The 17,125-nt window shown below is 38.5% G+C and overlaps 1 protein-coding gene across 3 annotated transcripts in view; it reads right to left on the reverse strand.

Moving 5' to 3' along the window:
- The window catches only part of pard3ba (par-3 family cell polarity regulator beta a), a 112,259-nt gene extending 102,653 nt beyond the window's left edge, over nucleotides 1–9,606 (reverse strand). For all 3 annotated transcript variants that reach the window (XM_017456907.3, XM_017456908.3, XM_017456906.3), the window contains exons 1-2: nucleotides 9,113–9,606; nucleotides 1,783–1,884 (exon numbers count right to left, since the gene is read on the reverse strand). In XM_017456907.3, the coding sequence (XP_017312396.1) occupies nucleotides 1,783–1,884; nucleotides 9,113–9,229 (219 nt within the window). In that variant the 5' untranslated portion in view covers nucleotides 9,230–9,606. The remainder of the gene's footprint in view (nucleotides 1–1,782; nucleotides 1,885–9,112) is intronic.
- Nucleotides 9,607–17,125: the final 7,519 nt, after the last annotated feature.

The following is a 17,125-nucleotide window of genomic DNA, read 5'->3' on the forward strand; positions in this document are numbered from 1 at the left end:
GCCAGACGAATTCTCGAATCCGATTGGTCAGAAAGGTGTTCGTTTTCTACAACCGCAGCTCTGAGGGAAGTTTATATTAAAAGTGCCCTCTCTCTTATACGTTATCGTATCCGACAGCTGAGTGACAGCTGATAAGATTAATAATAAGTCCGTTTGTTGTCTTAGTCACGTCAAAAAAAAAAGGCTACTCTAACATAACTGAAAACAAGAGTTCTCAATTACACTTATTATTTTTATTCATTCTTGAATGTGTCATTCTTTAATAAATAAATAAATATATAATCATGGGCAACCCACTGTTGTATATATTGTCCAATATAATACTTAATAATAGTATAAGAGTATAATAATATAGTACAATACAGTATAATATAGCAGGATTTCAATGCTCATAATAGTACCTGAAATCGCAATTTCACAGTTTAGTAGTATAATAGCAGTTATAGTATTCGATTGTTTTGAATATCAGTATAGCATAGTTTAGTATACTATACTTCAGTACAGTATAACATTGTTACATTATATAGTTACTATTATATACTAGTATAGTATGATATTATATACTAGACTATTGTATAGTATAATAGCATTTCCAAGTTCAGTATTCAGTAGCACAGCAGAGTATAATATAGTGCAGTACAAAATATTATCGCACAGTATAGTATAGTATACTAGAAGTTCCAAATTCCATAGTAGAGTATAAGATAGTATAGTGTGGTGCAGCACAAAATATTATAGAACAGTATAGTATTGTATACCAGACGTTCAGTATAGTACAGTACAAAATATGGCACAGTATAGTATTGTATACCAGAAATTCATTATAGCATAGGCAGTACAAAATATTATATTATAGCACAGTATAGTATACTAGAAGTATAGTATAGTGCAGTCCAAATGATTATTGCACGCTATAGTATACTAGAAGTGCAGTATTTGCTGGTTGAGTACAAGTTTAGTATTCAATAGTATAGTATACTAGACGTTCAGTATTCTGTGGTATAGTATAGTGTAGCGTGGTGCAGTACAAACTATTACCACACAGTATAGCATAATATACTCGAAGTTCAATATTCCATAGTACAGTACAAAATATTATAGCACAGTATAGTATACTAGAAGTATAGTATAGTGCAGTCCAAATGATTATTGCACGCTATAGTATACTAGCAGTGCAGTATTTGCTGGTTGAGTACAAGTTTAGTATTCAATAGTACAGTATAACAGTATTTCAAATTTCAGCATTTAATAGTGTATGATCATATATTATACTATAATATAGTACAGTACAATATAACACTAGCATTTTGAAGTTCACTATTCCTTAGTATTTTTTTAAGTTCATTGTTCAAAAGTATAGTGTAGTATGGTATAGTAAATACAATATGGTATACTAGGTATACAGTGATACAGTACAGCATTTAAAAGTTCAGCATTCAGTAGTGTGGCACAGTATAGTATAATGTAATAGAACAGTACATTTTAGTATTCAGTAGTGTATAATATGATATACTGTAGCGCCTTACAGTGCAGTAATACAATAGGATTTCAATATTCAGTAGTAGAGTATACTATAGTATATAAAAGTTCGGATTCCAGTTGGAACGCAGTAGTATAGTATGATTTCGAAGTTCAGTCGGTTTAGTGCTTTCATTCACGCTTTTGAGAAGCACAGGAAGTGACAGCCTTCACTCCTCCCACCCCAAATACACACACACAAACACACAACTAAGAACTGAGATCAGTAATTCTAGATAATGTCCATCTGTCTGTTTGTTTTACCTTGTCCTTGTCCTCGAGCAGGTCCGCGAGCTTGTCGTCGGGGTCGAGAATCCCCCCGTCAGCGTACTCCACATGATGTGTACGCACCAGAAACTCCCCATCCTGTCGGGAACAATGGCAATGGAGTTAGCAAAAGCGTCTTAAGTTCCTGTTCCAGCAGCTGGCAGGAGGTGAAGGAGAGCATTATGGGAGAAGGACTGTGTTTTCATAAATGTAGTAGGTTATTCATTTTACTATTACCAGTTTACCAGTTTAATTCCTTCTTCACCTCCGTCCACATGTAACTAGCCCTTCTGTAATACACCTGTACAAGTGTTTGATTGACATAACTATGTACATTCATCGCCATAAATTTTGGCACCCCTGATAAGGATGAATTTTTTTTTAATTAAAAAAATTTTTTTTAATATAAAAAAAACCCTTCACACAAATATGAGCGTAAATTTATTCCACACAAACCATCTGGATCACAGTTACTGGCACCTGTAGAAATTCTTACAAATAAAATGTAGCTGAGGTGCATTTAGCTATATTTTACTTCTTACTGTACGTACAACCTGCTCTAGAAATATTGGCACCCTTGCAAAGATGGCCTTAAAAGAAAAAAAAAAAAGGTCGTTATGAAATTTTTTTTTATTAGAAAACGAAAACCCTTATCAAAACATCTATTTTAACAAAACTCCATGTCTCAAAATTATTGGCACCCTCACATTTAGTACTACAGGAAAACTGAAAGGAAAAAAAAAAAAAAAAAACACTAAATAATAACTGTGCTAGTGTTTCTAAGGGAGAAAATAATTGTGATCTATTAAATTTTTATATATACACACATTTTAAAAACTTTTTTAGTGCAAGACAGAGACAGTGCCAATACTTTTGGAGCTGACTTTATATGTTCTGCTATGTATGAACGAAAACAGAAGGGGGGGAAAAAAACAGCAAGGCAAAAATGGTTTGCTTTGACGAAGGGCGTGTTCTTCCTGCTGAGAGCCAGGATGTACTTGAAAGGTGTGAAAACTATTACAGCACAGAGCGGTTTGGAAATCCATACCAGCTGGACTGATGTTACAGGAGCACACCTGGAATACAAGGAATGCTTTTTTACGTAGCAAAATTGACCAGGAAGTCATGTCTTTGCTACTGTATAATGGAAAGGTTTAGATGGGAAGAGCAGACTGTATTTCAATCGTTTGTGTAAAGAAAACAGTCTATAGCTAGTCCTGAGTGCCAGTCCTGTTTTTAGCATGACATCATCCAATGACACGCTCCTGCCATTTCCCCCAAGTGTAGATTTTTAGATGGCGCCTTGGAGGCCTAAGATGTCAAGCCAAATGTTACTGCTGAGCAGACGAAGATCCTCTAACGACAGACCTGCGCATAAAGAAGCTTACTACGTTACTGCATAGCTTACGCCATCGACCGGCGTCATCTGGAAATCAACCAGGGCAGAAAAATGGCACGCATGAACACAAATTACGCTTAAAGTGAGCTTGAGGATGCGTTTTTCTGTTCATTAGCATGTTTCTTTTAGGTTTATCCATCACTACTGGCGTATTATTGGCTATGATGCGAGTTTGCAGTCTTTCTGTTGGTGGATTTTAGATGGCCGTCATACTGTAGCACTGCTCCCACGCTAGGACTTTTAAAATAAATAAATAAATAAATAAATTTTTTTTTTTTTTTTTAAAGTTATGTAACTACCAATAAAAATCACCATGATAACTTTGTACACAGTCTAGTTTTCTATTGGCTCAGAAGATAGAGCTTCATGAATTCACAGGTCAGATTTCATCTAGATAAAGTCAGAGCAAAGCAAACGCATCGGTCACGTCACGTCGCATTTTTCCTCTGCAGTGAATTTCCGCCCTTCGGTCTTATTCGGTCTGTCTGCTCCTGCTAGATACTCCTGTATCAATGTAGCAAGACCTCCAAAGCTGTAAATGCCAGATCATGCCGCGCCTCTGTGTAGATAAGGAAGCCCTCACCATCATTCACCAGCACTGATCTTAGCAGTAATGCAAATGTTGCGTCACCCAAGGCTATACGCTACAGAAACTCAATAAGGGCTATGCAAACAAATGGTCATTCGCTGGCATTGGGCCATCTTCCACGCTTGAACATGAGGCCAAATTGAAGGTTTAGAATAAAGGGGTTATAATGTGAGGAAATTTGGAGCGCGAATACCAGAGAAAAGGGTTCTCGGGGAAGCAATGCGATTCGTGCGAACAGCCGCACTGTTCGAAAGGCGGAAATGCAAGAAAACAAGACCGACCTGTGGAACCACGTCATCACATCCCTCCCGGATACGGGATAATGTTTTAAAACAAATTCTGCTTGGTCTAGAATGTTCAGGGACCAGGATATTACCACCAGTACACCCCTGATCTTACGCAAGAAAAGTTGTAGTTATTACGCAACAGGTGAATACTATAGGCAGTCACGTGATTCAAACTCTAGTCCGTACACAAGCAGAGTGTGTAACTGTGAAATTGTTGTTAGCACGTTAGCAAGCTTTAGTTAATTCTCGAGCAAGTAAATCTGTAGTTGGAATGATGAGTAAAGTCAGATTTACTTCGGTTCTAGTTAACAGGGTTACAATTAAAGCTCGATTTCGTAAGTTAAACTTAGCGTGTTAGCAAGTAACGCTATATTTAGTCAACTGTACTTGGTGAGTAATGACGTTTTTAATTAGTCAACAGCTGCCAAGTTGAATTTAGAAATGTACACAGTAGTTAGTATCTCAGTAAGTGGCGAGGTATTTAAGTTACAGTTAGTACGTTACCGAGTAAAGATACAAGTTAGAATCGTTAAGATAATGATTTGCAGGCTGTTAAGCTGTAATTAATGTGATATTGAGTAAAGTTTTATTTACCAGCTTATAGTTAGTAAAGTTTATTTAGCAAATTATAGTTTGTGAGAAATTATAGTTTGTTTTCAGTAAGTTTGTATGATGCCAAGACAGAAGTAGTAAACGGTAGTTACTCTGTAAATACATCCGTAAGTCAGTATAGTATATTTAAATTGGAGTTAGTATATTATTAACTAAAATATATTTAATAATTTAATGGTTTGTATGTAGCCATGTTATATTTACTAAGTTGAAATGTAACTTGATAATGATTAAGGTTTTATTTATTAAAGTGTAGCTAGTATGTTAGGAAATACAATACAACTCAAATTTAACTAAGTTGTAGTTGGTATATTAGTAAGTAAAGCTAATATACTAACTACAACTTAGGAACTACAACTACGATTTACTAAATATAACTTTACTCTAATACACTAACTACAACTTAGGAACTACAGTTGACAAATATAACTTTACTCACTATATTTAGTCAACTGTGGTTGTATTGTATTTCCTAAGTTGTAGTTAGTATATTAGTCCGTAAAGTTATATTCAGTAAGTTACAGCTAGTATGTTATTTACTAAAGAGTAAGGCTAATGGCTTACAGTCATGTGAAAATAAGTACACCCCATGGAAATTGTCGGCTTTTTTGACATATTTGTACGGGCAAACATTCGATGATCTTTGAAACGGTGCCTATTAATGGAGTTGATGCACTTGAACAAAGCCACAATCATTTATTCAACAAAAATATCAATAGATGTGATATTCTTCTGTGGAAAATCTAAGTGCACCCTTGGCCTCAGAAGCTAGTGTTGCCTCCTGTAGCAGAAATACCTTCTTGTAGGCATTTTGCATAATTGTCCACCAGGCTTGCTGGAATGTCTGACCACTCTTCCTTGCAATATTGTTTCAGTTGTAAGCTTTCTCGCATGTACTGCCCGTTCCAAATCCCCCACAACATTACAATCACACGGGGTACGACAAAGGTATAAATAAGACGGGTTCCACTTGCACTCCCTAAGCGGGTTCCAAATCACTGGCACCCGCCTGATTCTAATTATATGGCTTTGAAGGTGTAGGGGTGTACTTAATTTTTCCATGTGATGTGTTTTTTGCTCATTGAAATTGTGAAAACGACTACAAAATGTCACTTTTATGTGGCACTGGATAGAGTGCATCAACTTTATTAATAAGCACTGTTTCAGAGGGGAACAAATGTTTGCTTGTCCAAATATGTCAAAAAAGCCAATTTCCATTTCCAGAACCTCACCGTAGATTACAAATAAAACACTCTGAATAACGCTAATACAGAGGCTTACATCCTGCTGAGGCTAGCTTCCTGTTGTTAAATAATCCTGATTAAAATGGTCTTTCAGTGGTTAGCATTAATGGGTTTACAGTAGATGGAGATTTTGAGAATTCAGGACTCAGGTCAGAATCCCCCCCAAGCATAAACCATGAAATCAGAAATGTCATAAAAATGCTGTTTAAAAACTCAGTAGCGTTACTTAAGTCATCACTTCCTCTGGAGGGAAACGGAGGAGTGAGTGAGAATGGAAGTGAGGATGATTAGCGAGGAATTTCTCAAGGCGCTGCTTTTTCATGCTTTAATCCTCTGAACACTTCATTAGACAGCAGCAAAATTAGTGTGACATTAGACGCCATGAGAAAGCGGAGCCGGGGGGAAAATAAGGTGTTCGAATAAATTTTTTTTTTTAAAGCGGTAATTTGAAACACTTTATGTTCAGTGATCACAATGCTGTAGTTGGAGCCTCATTAAAAAGCCTCTGTGTTCTATACAATCCAGTTACGCTGATAATGTGCCACCTTACAACGTTCACTGAAGTTTCGCGAGATCTTCGAGAAGCCTGGGATTCAAACCGTCTGCTCGAAACTCTGAGGGGAAAACCGCGCTCTGATTCTGGTTCTACGTAGAACTGTAAGGGTTCTGCCAAAGACTTAAGGACCCTGGAGTGTATAAACAGTGCCAAAGAACAACAGTGGGCCTCTGTACATTAAACGACTTTTTAGATATTTTTAGATATTACTACTATTACTATCACTACTAATACTACTATTACTAATCACTACTATCACTACTAATACTATTATTACAACAACTACCACTATTACTACAATTACCATTACTGCTACTACTGCTTCTACTATTACTACTGCTACTATCAATAATACTACTGCTACTTCTATTACTTATACTACTTCTACTGCTTCTACCAATACTACTACTGCAACTATTAATACTACTCTTTCTACTAATATTACTTCTACCAATACTACTATTGCAACTATTAATACTACTGCTTCTACTACTACTACTAATAATAATAATATTATTATAATAATAATGGGCGGTTGTGGCTTGACGGTTACTGATCAGAAGGTCGGGGGTTCAAGCCCCAGCACTGCCAAGCTGCCACTGTTGGGCCCTTGAGCAAGGCTCTAAACCCTCTCTGCTCCAGGGGGCGCTGTATGATGGTTGACCCTGCACTCTGACCCGAACTTCCTGACAGGCTGGGGTATGCAAAGAAAAGAATTTCACTGTACTGAAATGTATGTGTGATCAATAAAGACTCATAATAATAATAATAATAATAATAATAATAATAATAATAATAATCATTGTTATTGTCATATTCATTTATTTCTGACTTCCCTGAAGCACAGATTTCAACTCAACCTAAACTAGAGTCCAAAGGTCAGAGCTCACTGCCACTGGTACTGCTTTCTCTTTTACATGTTTAAATTAGACTCAGATTTTCAGTATTTTCAGAACATTCCAGGAATGAAACGTTTCATTTGTAATTAAAAGCACTCATGGCCTCATTAATATCAAAAAATAAAAATTCTGAGGTAAAGTAAACATACAAGTACAGAAATCAGCCACCAACAGCTGCTACAACACTACAACAGATATTCACTGATCAGAGTACATTTCTGGATCAGTATCTTTGATAAGAACCATTTAAAATATATCTTTTTTATTATTATTATTACTCGTCTCAATCGCAATCGAGTATATTTATCAGAGTAGCTTCCCTAATAAGTTTTCCACTATGCCGTTTTCACATTTCTGGTGTAAACGGTCATTGAACATTGTATATTTCAGGATTAACATCTTTGTTTCGGAGCAGTTTAGTGGAGCTTTGGCAATTTGACAGAAGAGAAAATATGCCAACCCTGAATTTTTCCACACTACTGAACATAATTATTGTTAATTTACATATAATTTGGATATAATTGAACTTCTCTTTGTTTTTCCCCCATTTATGAGGATTTTTGGATGACGACGCTGGGGAACGCAGTTTAAGCCCCCCGTGTTGCCCTCTCCGCGCCTGCCACAGCCTGAGCTCGGCCATTCTGCCAGGTGCGCTGGGCAACACGGGGGCTTAAGCTGCATTACATTACAGCCATCACTCAGGCATACGAAAATGCTCTCTGAACAAAGCCTGCCGTCCAGGCCAAACTAATCAAACGCAGGTTGCAGGTCTGGGTCCGGAGATAGGGGGGCGATTAATGGCACGGCCGCATTTATCTCTCTCTCTCACACACACACACACACACACACACACACACACACACACCATGATTCTCTCAGGTTGGAGTTGAGTGCCATGCAGTGAAGGTAGTACGATGATGATGAAGGCAAATGATGATATGGCGGTGAAACGTGAGCTGAATGCGAAAATGGGATCAGCGAAAATAATTTTTTAAAAAGGAAAAAAAAAAAAAAAAACAATACACTTTAATTAAAGAAACGCATCAAATGAATGACAAATGAGAAACACACAGATTTCAATTTGGAAATATCTTTAAAAAAAAAAAAAGGCAAACCTGCTAATTAAATGAATATGAAATTATAAAAGAAAATGAAATAAAAGCAAAACATTCACACTTTCTTAAATAAATCAAAGGAATGAAAAAAACTCATTCTAAAAATGTGATGCGTTAGGGAAAGATTCAGAAATACTAATTAGGCTAATTAAAAAAAATAAATCAACGTAGTAGAAAAAATGTAATGCTGTAAAAAAAATACTAAAAATTATATATATATATATATATATATATATATATATATATATATATATATATATATAAAATAAATGTATAAAGACACAAGCTATCAGAGTATTCGGTGCATAAAGCTAAAAAAATACATAAAGCCCATTTTTCTTATAAGGCTGTAACACTAACATCTCAGCATATGTAATATATATTTTTTAATATATATCAATTATTTATGCAGTTTAGGTACACAAGTAGGCTGTTGTTGACATCCAGGTGTCACGTGACCAACTGCTTACGCCACACCCACCGATACAGGTGAAACAGGTGTACATTACGGAAAGAAAGCCTATTGCTGACCCAATTCCCTAGTTTTTTGGGTGGGGGTGCGCATTTAATTATTACTACTTAGACAAATAAACGTTAAAAAAAGTCAGAAAAGATGGAAATGTTACCTGTTCGACTATTTTCTTGTACCGCTGAGTGGCTTGGTCCATCAGGTCCCGCACAATCCAGCCGTCTTTACACGGCACCACGACTCCAGTGCTCCCAAAGTTCACAGTCACTTTCATTCTCACGGTAAAAAAAAAAAACAAATAACAACACTATAATCGCTATAATATTTCTATTTTTAACGCTATATCACACAGAACAGTCCTAACATGGATGCCGTCCACCTGGTGTTACTTTGCGCTCCCGCGTGAACACAAACAACAGCGACAGGTGTCATGGGGGAAACTTCAGGTGTGGCCGGAATCCTCTCTCAGCCGAATTAACTCCGAATTTCTTCTCGAAATAGTTTCTCACCTGAATCTACACCTTAAACAACAGGGGGGGAATAATAATAAATAAAAGTGTAAACAATTCCGCGGAGTTCAGCTCCCCGCGCGCGCTCGCGCTCTTTCTCTCTCCCTCTTACTCACTCGCCAGGGAAACCGGAAGTGCAGGGAAATAAAGGAAGTGGCTGTTGTGTGTATTAGCATGTTAGCATAGTATCACCTGAGGACGTTTTCGTGTTTTCACGTTTTGCCTTTCTTTTAGTTTTCGTTAGCCGGGTGTTAAACAAATTTCAAAATGAAAAAGAAAATATATATTTAAAAATATATATATATTCATATGTATATATATTTTTTTTATTCCAGAAGTGTCCTGCCGCTCAGGTGGGGCGAGAAAATGAAATCAAACACACACACATACACACACACACACACACACACACAAATAAATTCTGTGAAATAAAATATTGTCGATTTATTATAAATAGAATAAATATAGCCATTACTCTGGAAAATAGTATTTAATTATCATAAAACTTCCTCCACAAATTCCAAAAATATGACAAGTGATCTGTCAGAAGATCCTAATGATCCTTTTCTTATTGGTAAGAGGTAAGGTTCTGAAAACTGCGATCAAAACACAGGCCGCGCTGCTCAAACTCTTAGACCATCTCCACTAAACTGCACTGGAGGCTGGTCCACAGGGGCTATGATTCAAAGTACCACCATAGACACTATGAGACGAAAAGTATGTACACCCCCTAGCCATCACACCCGTGTGTGTTTCTTCCCCAAACTGTTGCCACGAAGTTGCACAGAATGTCTTTGTGGCATACAGAATTTCCCCTTTACTGAAACTAAGAGGCCCAAACTTGTTCCAGCATGACAATGCCACTGTGCACAAAGCAAGCTCCATGAAGCCATAGTGTGTTAAGGTTGGAGTGGAAGAACCTGATCGAGTGACCTGAGTGATCAGAGCCCTGACCTCAACCCGACTGAACACCTCAGGGTTGAATTGGAACATCAACTGCACCCCAGGCGTGCGAATCCTCACCCGGCATCAGCCTGGCATCACTAACGCTCCCGCTGCTGAATGAACACTGTCAGGCTCCAAAATCTAGTGGAAAGCCTTCTGAGAACAAAGTGGAGGTTATTATAACAGCAAAAAGAAAAGTGGGTATTGTGCAATCATGGTGAGGGGGGGTAACGTGGAATGGATAATGTCTGTATGTCAGAAATGCATGCACACCATGGTGACCTTGTTTCCTACACAAAGGCTGAGAAAAATATGTCTCTTTTCAAATGCCTGCTTTTTTTCTGGGTTACTTTCGGATATTTTGTGTTGTTTATTTTTTAATGTAGTGAATTATGCGGAAACCTTGCAAGCCTGGTTAATGAAAAAACTTCACCATATAAACAGTTAAATGGGTGTTTTATTTATCATCCATTTTGATGGCCTGTTCACCACAGAAGCCCATTTGTAAGTTGTTATGATATCGTATTACGCAGAACGAGTACTTTAACATAAGCAGCTGCACGGTTGTCACGGCTGTTGATGTGCACACCTTCTGACCAATCAGAATCCAGAAAACAACAAGCTCTATACCCTGGCTTTGGTTCATCGTAGTGAGTTGCATTTAGCATACGCAAATTATGCTGACGCATTAAATCCCCATCCACCCACAAGAAAACACAAATGGCCAGATGGAGAACCTGAATCACTTTAATGGTGAATAAAAAAATTTTCACTAAGCACTAAAATGTGCTATTTAGAGAGACGGCAATAAACTTATCAACATGTTGGTCTGGTGTTAAACGAGTCCATGTTAGCGCACTATAAAGGCAGGTTTCGGACACTACCTTCTGTGAGGAGGGACGGCGCCAGCTAATGCTTTATCCCCATCCACCATTATGGGCTGTTGCATTTGTCTCACAATATGCAATCCCACAAAACACCGTTATGTAGCATTAGCATAACCGTTCAGGAGCAAAAAACGACCTCTACCATGAACATAAATGTTATACATTATCAGAACTTGGCACACGCGATGGTTTTACGACAGTGTTGAGAGCCTCACGGTGGCCGTTACACTCCAGCTCACGGAACACGTGTAAAACGGCCGTGACAGATGTGCGAAGGTTTGAAAACTGCTTCGCATAGCACAGAGTTAATGGAGCCAGAATAACTCCCTGACTGTAACCATTAAACAGCATCCGTTATGATTTCCCTTATGAAATGAAAATGACTGAATCCTGAAACCATGGCCAAAAAACTATTTTCCTGTCATCGCTTTTCAAACAATTAATACAAATTTGGCCAAATTATATCTCACAAACAAGATTCCATCACTACTAATGTGAGTCAAAAGGTTACATAGACTATATCTACGGTATATCAGTCCTTACAGCCACAGTGCTGTTGAATTCTCTAATCTGATTGGTCAGAAGGGGTTGATTCATTTTCTAAAACAACAGCTCCAACTGTAATTTTAATGTGTTTTATCTAATACCGTATCGTTTCTGTAGTAACAACTCATCCACATGGACTTGTAAGACCTTTACGGAAGGAGTCACAATATTTTTTAAAGTGGTTTGGGAAAACAAAAACAAAAATCGAATTTTTTTTTTTGTCAAAATTCGGTTTATTTCTGGTTGAAAGATATTATTTTCTGCCTTTTTGGAACTAGTCATAGTAGAAAATATCAAACTTTGACTGCGTGTAGGGTTTTAATGAATGAAATCCTAATCCTGTACTCTTCAGAGTAAATTCTCTTAGTTATTATATGAATATATATGAAAAATATTTGTCATTTTCTTCAAGAATGCAGTAAATAAAAAGCATTTTCAGTGGAAAGCTTTAGTAAAGTTATATTTCTTTGTTAAGTCACATCAGGCTTTATTGCTGCCTATTTATTTCTTAACGCTTCAACACATCAATCAACGGATTAGCAGCGAAATATTTACCCCCCCCCCCCCCCCCCCCCGAAATCTGAAGACCACAGCAGATGATTCGTGCTCTTTCCACCTTTCCATCTTTTTTTTTTTCATCCATTATGGCCACGTGGATCAGAGGTGAACGATGAGCCTCGTTTCACCGTTTAACCAGAAAGGTCAAACACGGGTCACATCGCATCAGCAGGATTGTTTTATCTCTCGCCTACTGGGAAATAAGATGCTCATGGCAGGGGAAATGTGGCCTCGGTGACCACTTCATACACGCACACACCACAAAGTAAGACAGATACACACCGTTAAACTTTTGCCAGATAAAATGCCAAGGTATTTATTATTATTATTATTATTAGGAGTAGGAGTAGTAGTAGTTGTTGTGTATGATGTTTCAATGATTGCACGCAGATTAAAAAAGGAAATAAATGGTGTAAGAAGGACAAAATATGGAATAGTACATTACGGCATTTGAGAACAACCGTATCTCATATGAGCTTCCTGTTTCTAGGAGGAAGTGTGTATTTCATGGTCTATTAGCAGAAACAGATATGACACAATGAATACAGATCGTGTGTTTAGCGGGCAATTTCTTCATTCGCACCGCCCATGTGACACTGTATTCCTCAGGTTCCTGGAGAACCCGTCTAACACACCAGCCATTCCTGAGTTGGAGCTGAAGTGGATGTGTGAGAATACTAAGGTGTGGTTCTCCAGGACCAGGGTTGAGAACCTGCGGAGTACTCACGACGGTGCACCATCAAACCTTTAACCTCATGAGAAACATGATATCGGTAGATCACGAGTTCGAATTCCTGACAATGCCACAGCCATCTGTGGCAAAACTGTCCATGCTGTCTAGGTGAGAAGAGCAAAGTCACGCTCCTCTGTCAATCACAGCTCCGCTAGCCAATCTGTGAGATCCTGTATGCGGAAGAGGCCGCATAGCGCTTTCCTCCGAACGTGTTACGCCGCCCTGCGACGCCATCCGGCCTTCACGTGTCTCAAAGGAAGCACGTGTTATAGTCTTAACGCCTCCTGTTCGGTAGCTGCCGTGCGATAGGTGACCGAATTCGATGAGTGGGAAAAACAATGTATATTTGAGTGGAATTTTTGGAAAATCAAGTCAGTCAAGTCTGGGAAATAGTACACGCTACTTTAAGAAAACGTAAACAACGTTTTTCTTTGGGACGTTTTACAACCTCGGCGTCTTCCTGCAAATTGACAATCATGGGTAGATCGTCAACAGTCACCCGGCTGTCTCAGAGCTTTCGAGCTAACACTGTGAATGTCGTGATTTCATCAAGCTGTCATGTAGCTACGTGTTACAAGTTTGTTGAAAAACACACAATAAGCACTTGATTTCACTCTTCATCCTGGTCAGGGTTGTTAAAGGCAGACGTTATAAATACCGTACTGTCTATCATACGATTTTGGTCACTTTTGTTTTTTATACCATGACTTTATAGAAGGATTAAGTTACTTAAACAAATGCTATAATGGCTTTCAAAAGGATTGAGATGGCGTGGGTCATACTATGCAACTGGTCATTACCCCACCTAATTCATTGGGGTGGGGGAGAGTATTCATTTAACTGAATGATTCACTGAGTGAGTCATCATCCATAATAACTCAGCAAACCACAAGAATTCTCTGTGTGTGTGTGTGTGTGTGTGTGTGTGTGTGTGTGTGTGTGTGTGTTTGTATTATGACTCGCACTTCAACCGTACAGTGGTATGTATGGAATTCAGCCACCTCCTGTCCTGGCTTTCATCGCAGCCAATAATAATGAAGCCTTTAGCCACGTTCCTTATTACGCTCTGTCACAGCAGACGGGGCTTGACTGCGATTTGTTATGACAACACTGCGTGAACATCTGGCTCATCTGTTAGCCTTCGTCTTTTTGGAAGCCAGCAACTTATGCTTAAAAAAAAACAGACTTGATTTCTACCTCATTCCTAAATTCTGTCTGGACTTTGGAAGACTTCTCTGTTGGTCCCGTAGACTCTATCGTAATATTAATGAACTAGCAGTCCTACTATACAGCCTATTTTAATCATTCAAAATGGCGAATGAACCTGATGTAGTGTTTTCTCTGAACACTCCAACAGGACTTAGCTAATGAAAACCGAATGTTGCCAGGTCAGCACAAATCAAGGAAACACATATATTCAGGTTTGTGTGCGTTTATAGGGTCCGAGTACATGCACTCAGAAACATAATAATAATAATAATAATAATAATACCGCATAAAAATGAAAGCAAGACGTTTTTAATCGTATTGTCCTTTAATAGTAAACAAAATGAAACAGAAAAAGGCATTTGTTTACCTGAAAACGTGCGGTTGTCGCTGACAAGGCTTTAACCGATCACGCCAAGACCACCAATACGCCTACGACTCTTCGGGATCGCAATATGAAAAGATCATAGATTTCTTCCGCAAAAAATATATCAGAGATTGTGTACCGCAAAGCAAAAGGCTTGTTTTAGCACAAAAATCAAACAAAATGAAGAAAAGTACTTAACAAGAGCGTCATTATTCCATTTCCCTTCCTGTAATCTCTAAAATGGCTTACGTATGGCCAGTGTCTGACCTGAACTGATCAAAGGACCGAGCACTGATTGGTTAACCTGGAGAGGAAGTCGAGGTTAAAGCTAAAGATTTTGTAAAACGCTTTGACCCTTGATTTAACCATGTAAGCCACATGCTAGCAATAGTCAATACCATCCAAGAGTGTCCAAGAATTCATATTTACTCTAAAGTGATTCCAGATTTCCCCAAAAACCCACACGGCTGGAAGAGGACTTTAGAGTGTTTGGATAAGAATAACTGCATGACACAATATATTGAAGCGAAAATACCAGCAGACCACATGAACCGAAAATGATTTAATGTTTTATATATCTATCCTTGATATCTTACGCAACCTGACAAGCTCCTGCTAATGTTTTTGTGCTGAGGATCATCCCTTTCTCCACAACTTCAAAGGATCTCTTGAACTCCATGCTAACGTTCAGATCTGGATGAACTAATCCTAGCAAAACAGGGAGTCAAAGATGTTTCGCTAATCCACTCAGAGATGAGTGGACAAGATGCTGGCGTTTTCCTGACAGTTCTGAAGGTCATTGTAAAAAAACGACCGGCTCGCCTTTTCCCCCTGAAAAAAAAACGAACACGGAGCGAACGCTTGACGTATAAACGAGCTATTAAAGAGAGAGGACGTTTTGGCGGCAGTGCTAGCTGTCAGCTTTATATAACGGATCGAATTAGCCGTGTTTTAGACTCGATTGTGTTTCTTCTCACCTCAACAAGATGCATGCGCTTTAAACCGGCTTAATTAAAGTTCACTCTCCGGCACTCCAGCCGAGGAGGTCCGCCGACCCTTCGCGCGGAAACCATGGCGATGGCAGACTGAGACGCTAATGAACTGCGTGATCCTGAGAACACCCCATATTCATTTGATTAGCTGATACATTTATTATTAAACCAAACAAGATACAAGTAATTATTTTAATAAGAAAAGACTGCAGCGAGACGGAGGTGAACTTTAATGAGGAGAGACGTCAAAGGCGGTGGAAAGAGAACAAAACTGACTTGTGTAAAAGAACTGCGACTGTAATATTAATAATTATAATAATAATTCACTTTAAAATAGTGCACCAAAAATTCCTTTTGTACACGTCTACAATTAATCCAAAAACATTACGAACAATTATGTCACTAACCACGTTATTAAACTCTAAAGTGAACGGAAAGCTAACGTTAACTGGCTAGCTAACTTAGCCAAATGCTGTTGCGGTTTCAGGACTGGTTAAACCATATCTATCATGTTTCAATAGCTATCTTTCCCCTTTAACATTATCCTGGGCATCACAATCACTAATGAACATCAAAGTGACGTCTTAAGGTTAATGCTATAGAACTTCAAAGATCTAGCTAGCTAGTCTAGCTCACTTAGCTAGCGAATGGCTTACCTGTACATGTTTACGCATGTTTAAAACCGTAGATAAATTGCGTCAGGGGTGTCTCCACTGTCTCAAACGTCGCTGCAAAGCATTCGGTACCTGAATCATGGACGTTCAAATCGCACTTAAAGACCAAAAGACAATAGAATCCTGTGCTTCCCTCTGATCTTCGAGCTTTCCACGTTGACGCCTGGAGACAGAGACAAAGAGTTGCCGATTTAACTGTTGATAAATGTTCAAAGCTGACATAAGTACTTCAGGTCATTTCGCCATCTTCTTTCACCGTGCCTCGGGGTCATCTGTGCCATTTTTGCTTTCCTCCGAGCGGTCACCCGAGAGCACGACTTCCTTTCATTCATAACTCAAGATGAAAAGAGATCTGAAGTCAGAGAAAGGGTGACAGAGGTTGACCCAAGACAAAGCTTGAATTCATCTGGAAACCACTGGAATCACGTGCCTCATAAAACACCATCCGAGATACATGCTTTAAAAATGCGTTCCTCAGGGGTTCTTTGGACGGTTAACAGTTCTAGTCTGCTAAGTGAGTTCTACTTGGGAACAATATTATGGCTTATGGGTTCCCCTTTAGCGACATACCAAAGAACACTGTCGGCTGATGAGTGGAACTAGCCTGGTGTTTATTTCATCAAACCACACAGTCTTGTATCAAGAAGGAGCTTTGAAGATACTAATAAGGACCTTACAATGATTCCACAGACACCATTAGACATATTTTATTTTTCCACACTAAACTTCCAGGACGCCATCCATCCCCCTGTG

This window comes from Ictalurus punctatus, chromosome 26 (genome assembly GCF_001660625.3).
Source record: "Ictalurus punctatus breed USDA103 chromosome 26, Coco_2.0, whole genome shotgun sequence".
Lineage (NCBI taxonomy): Eukaryota > Metazoa > Chordata > Actinopteri > Siluriformes > Ictaluridae > Ictalurus > Ictalurus punctatus.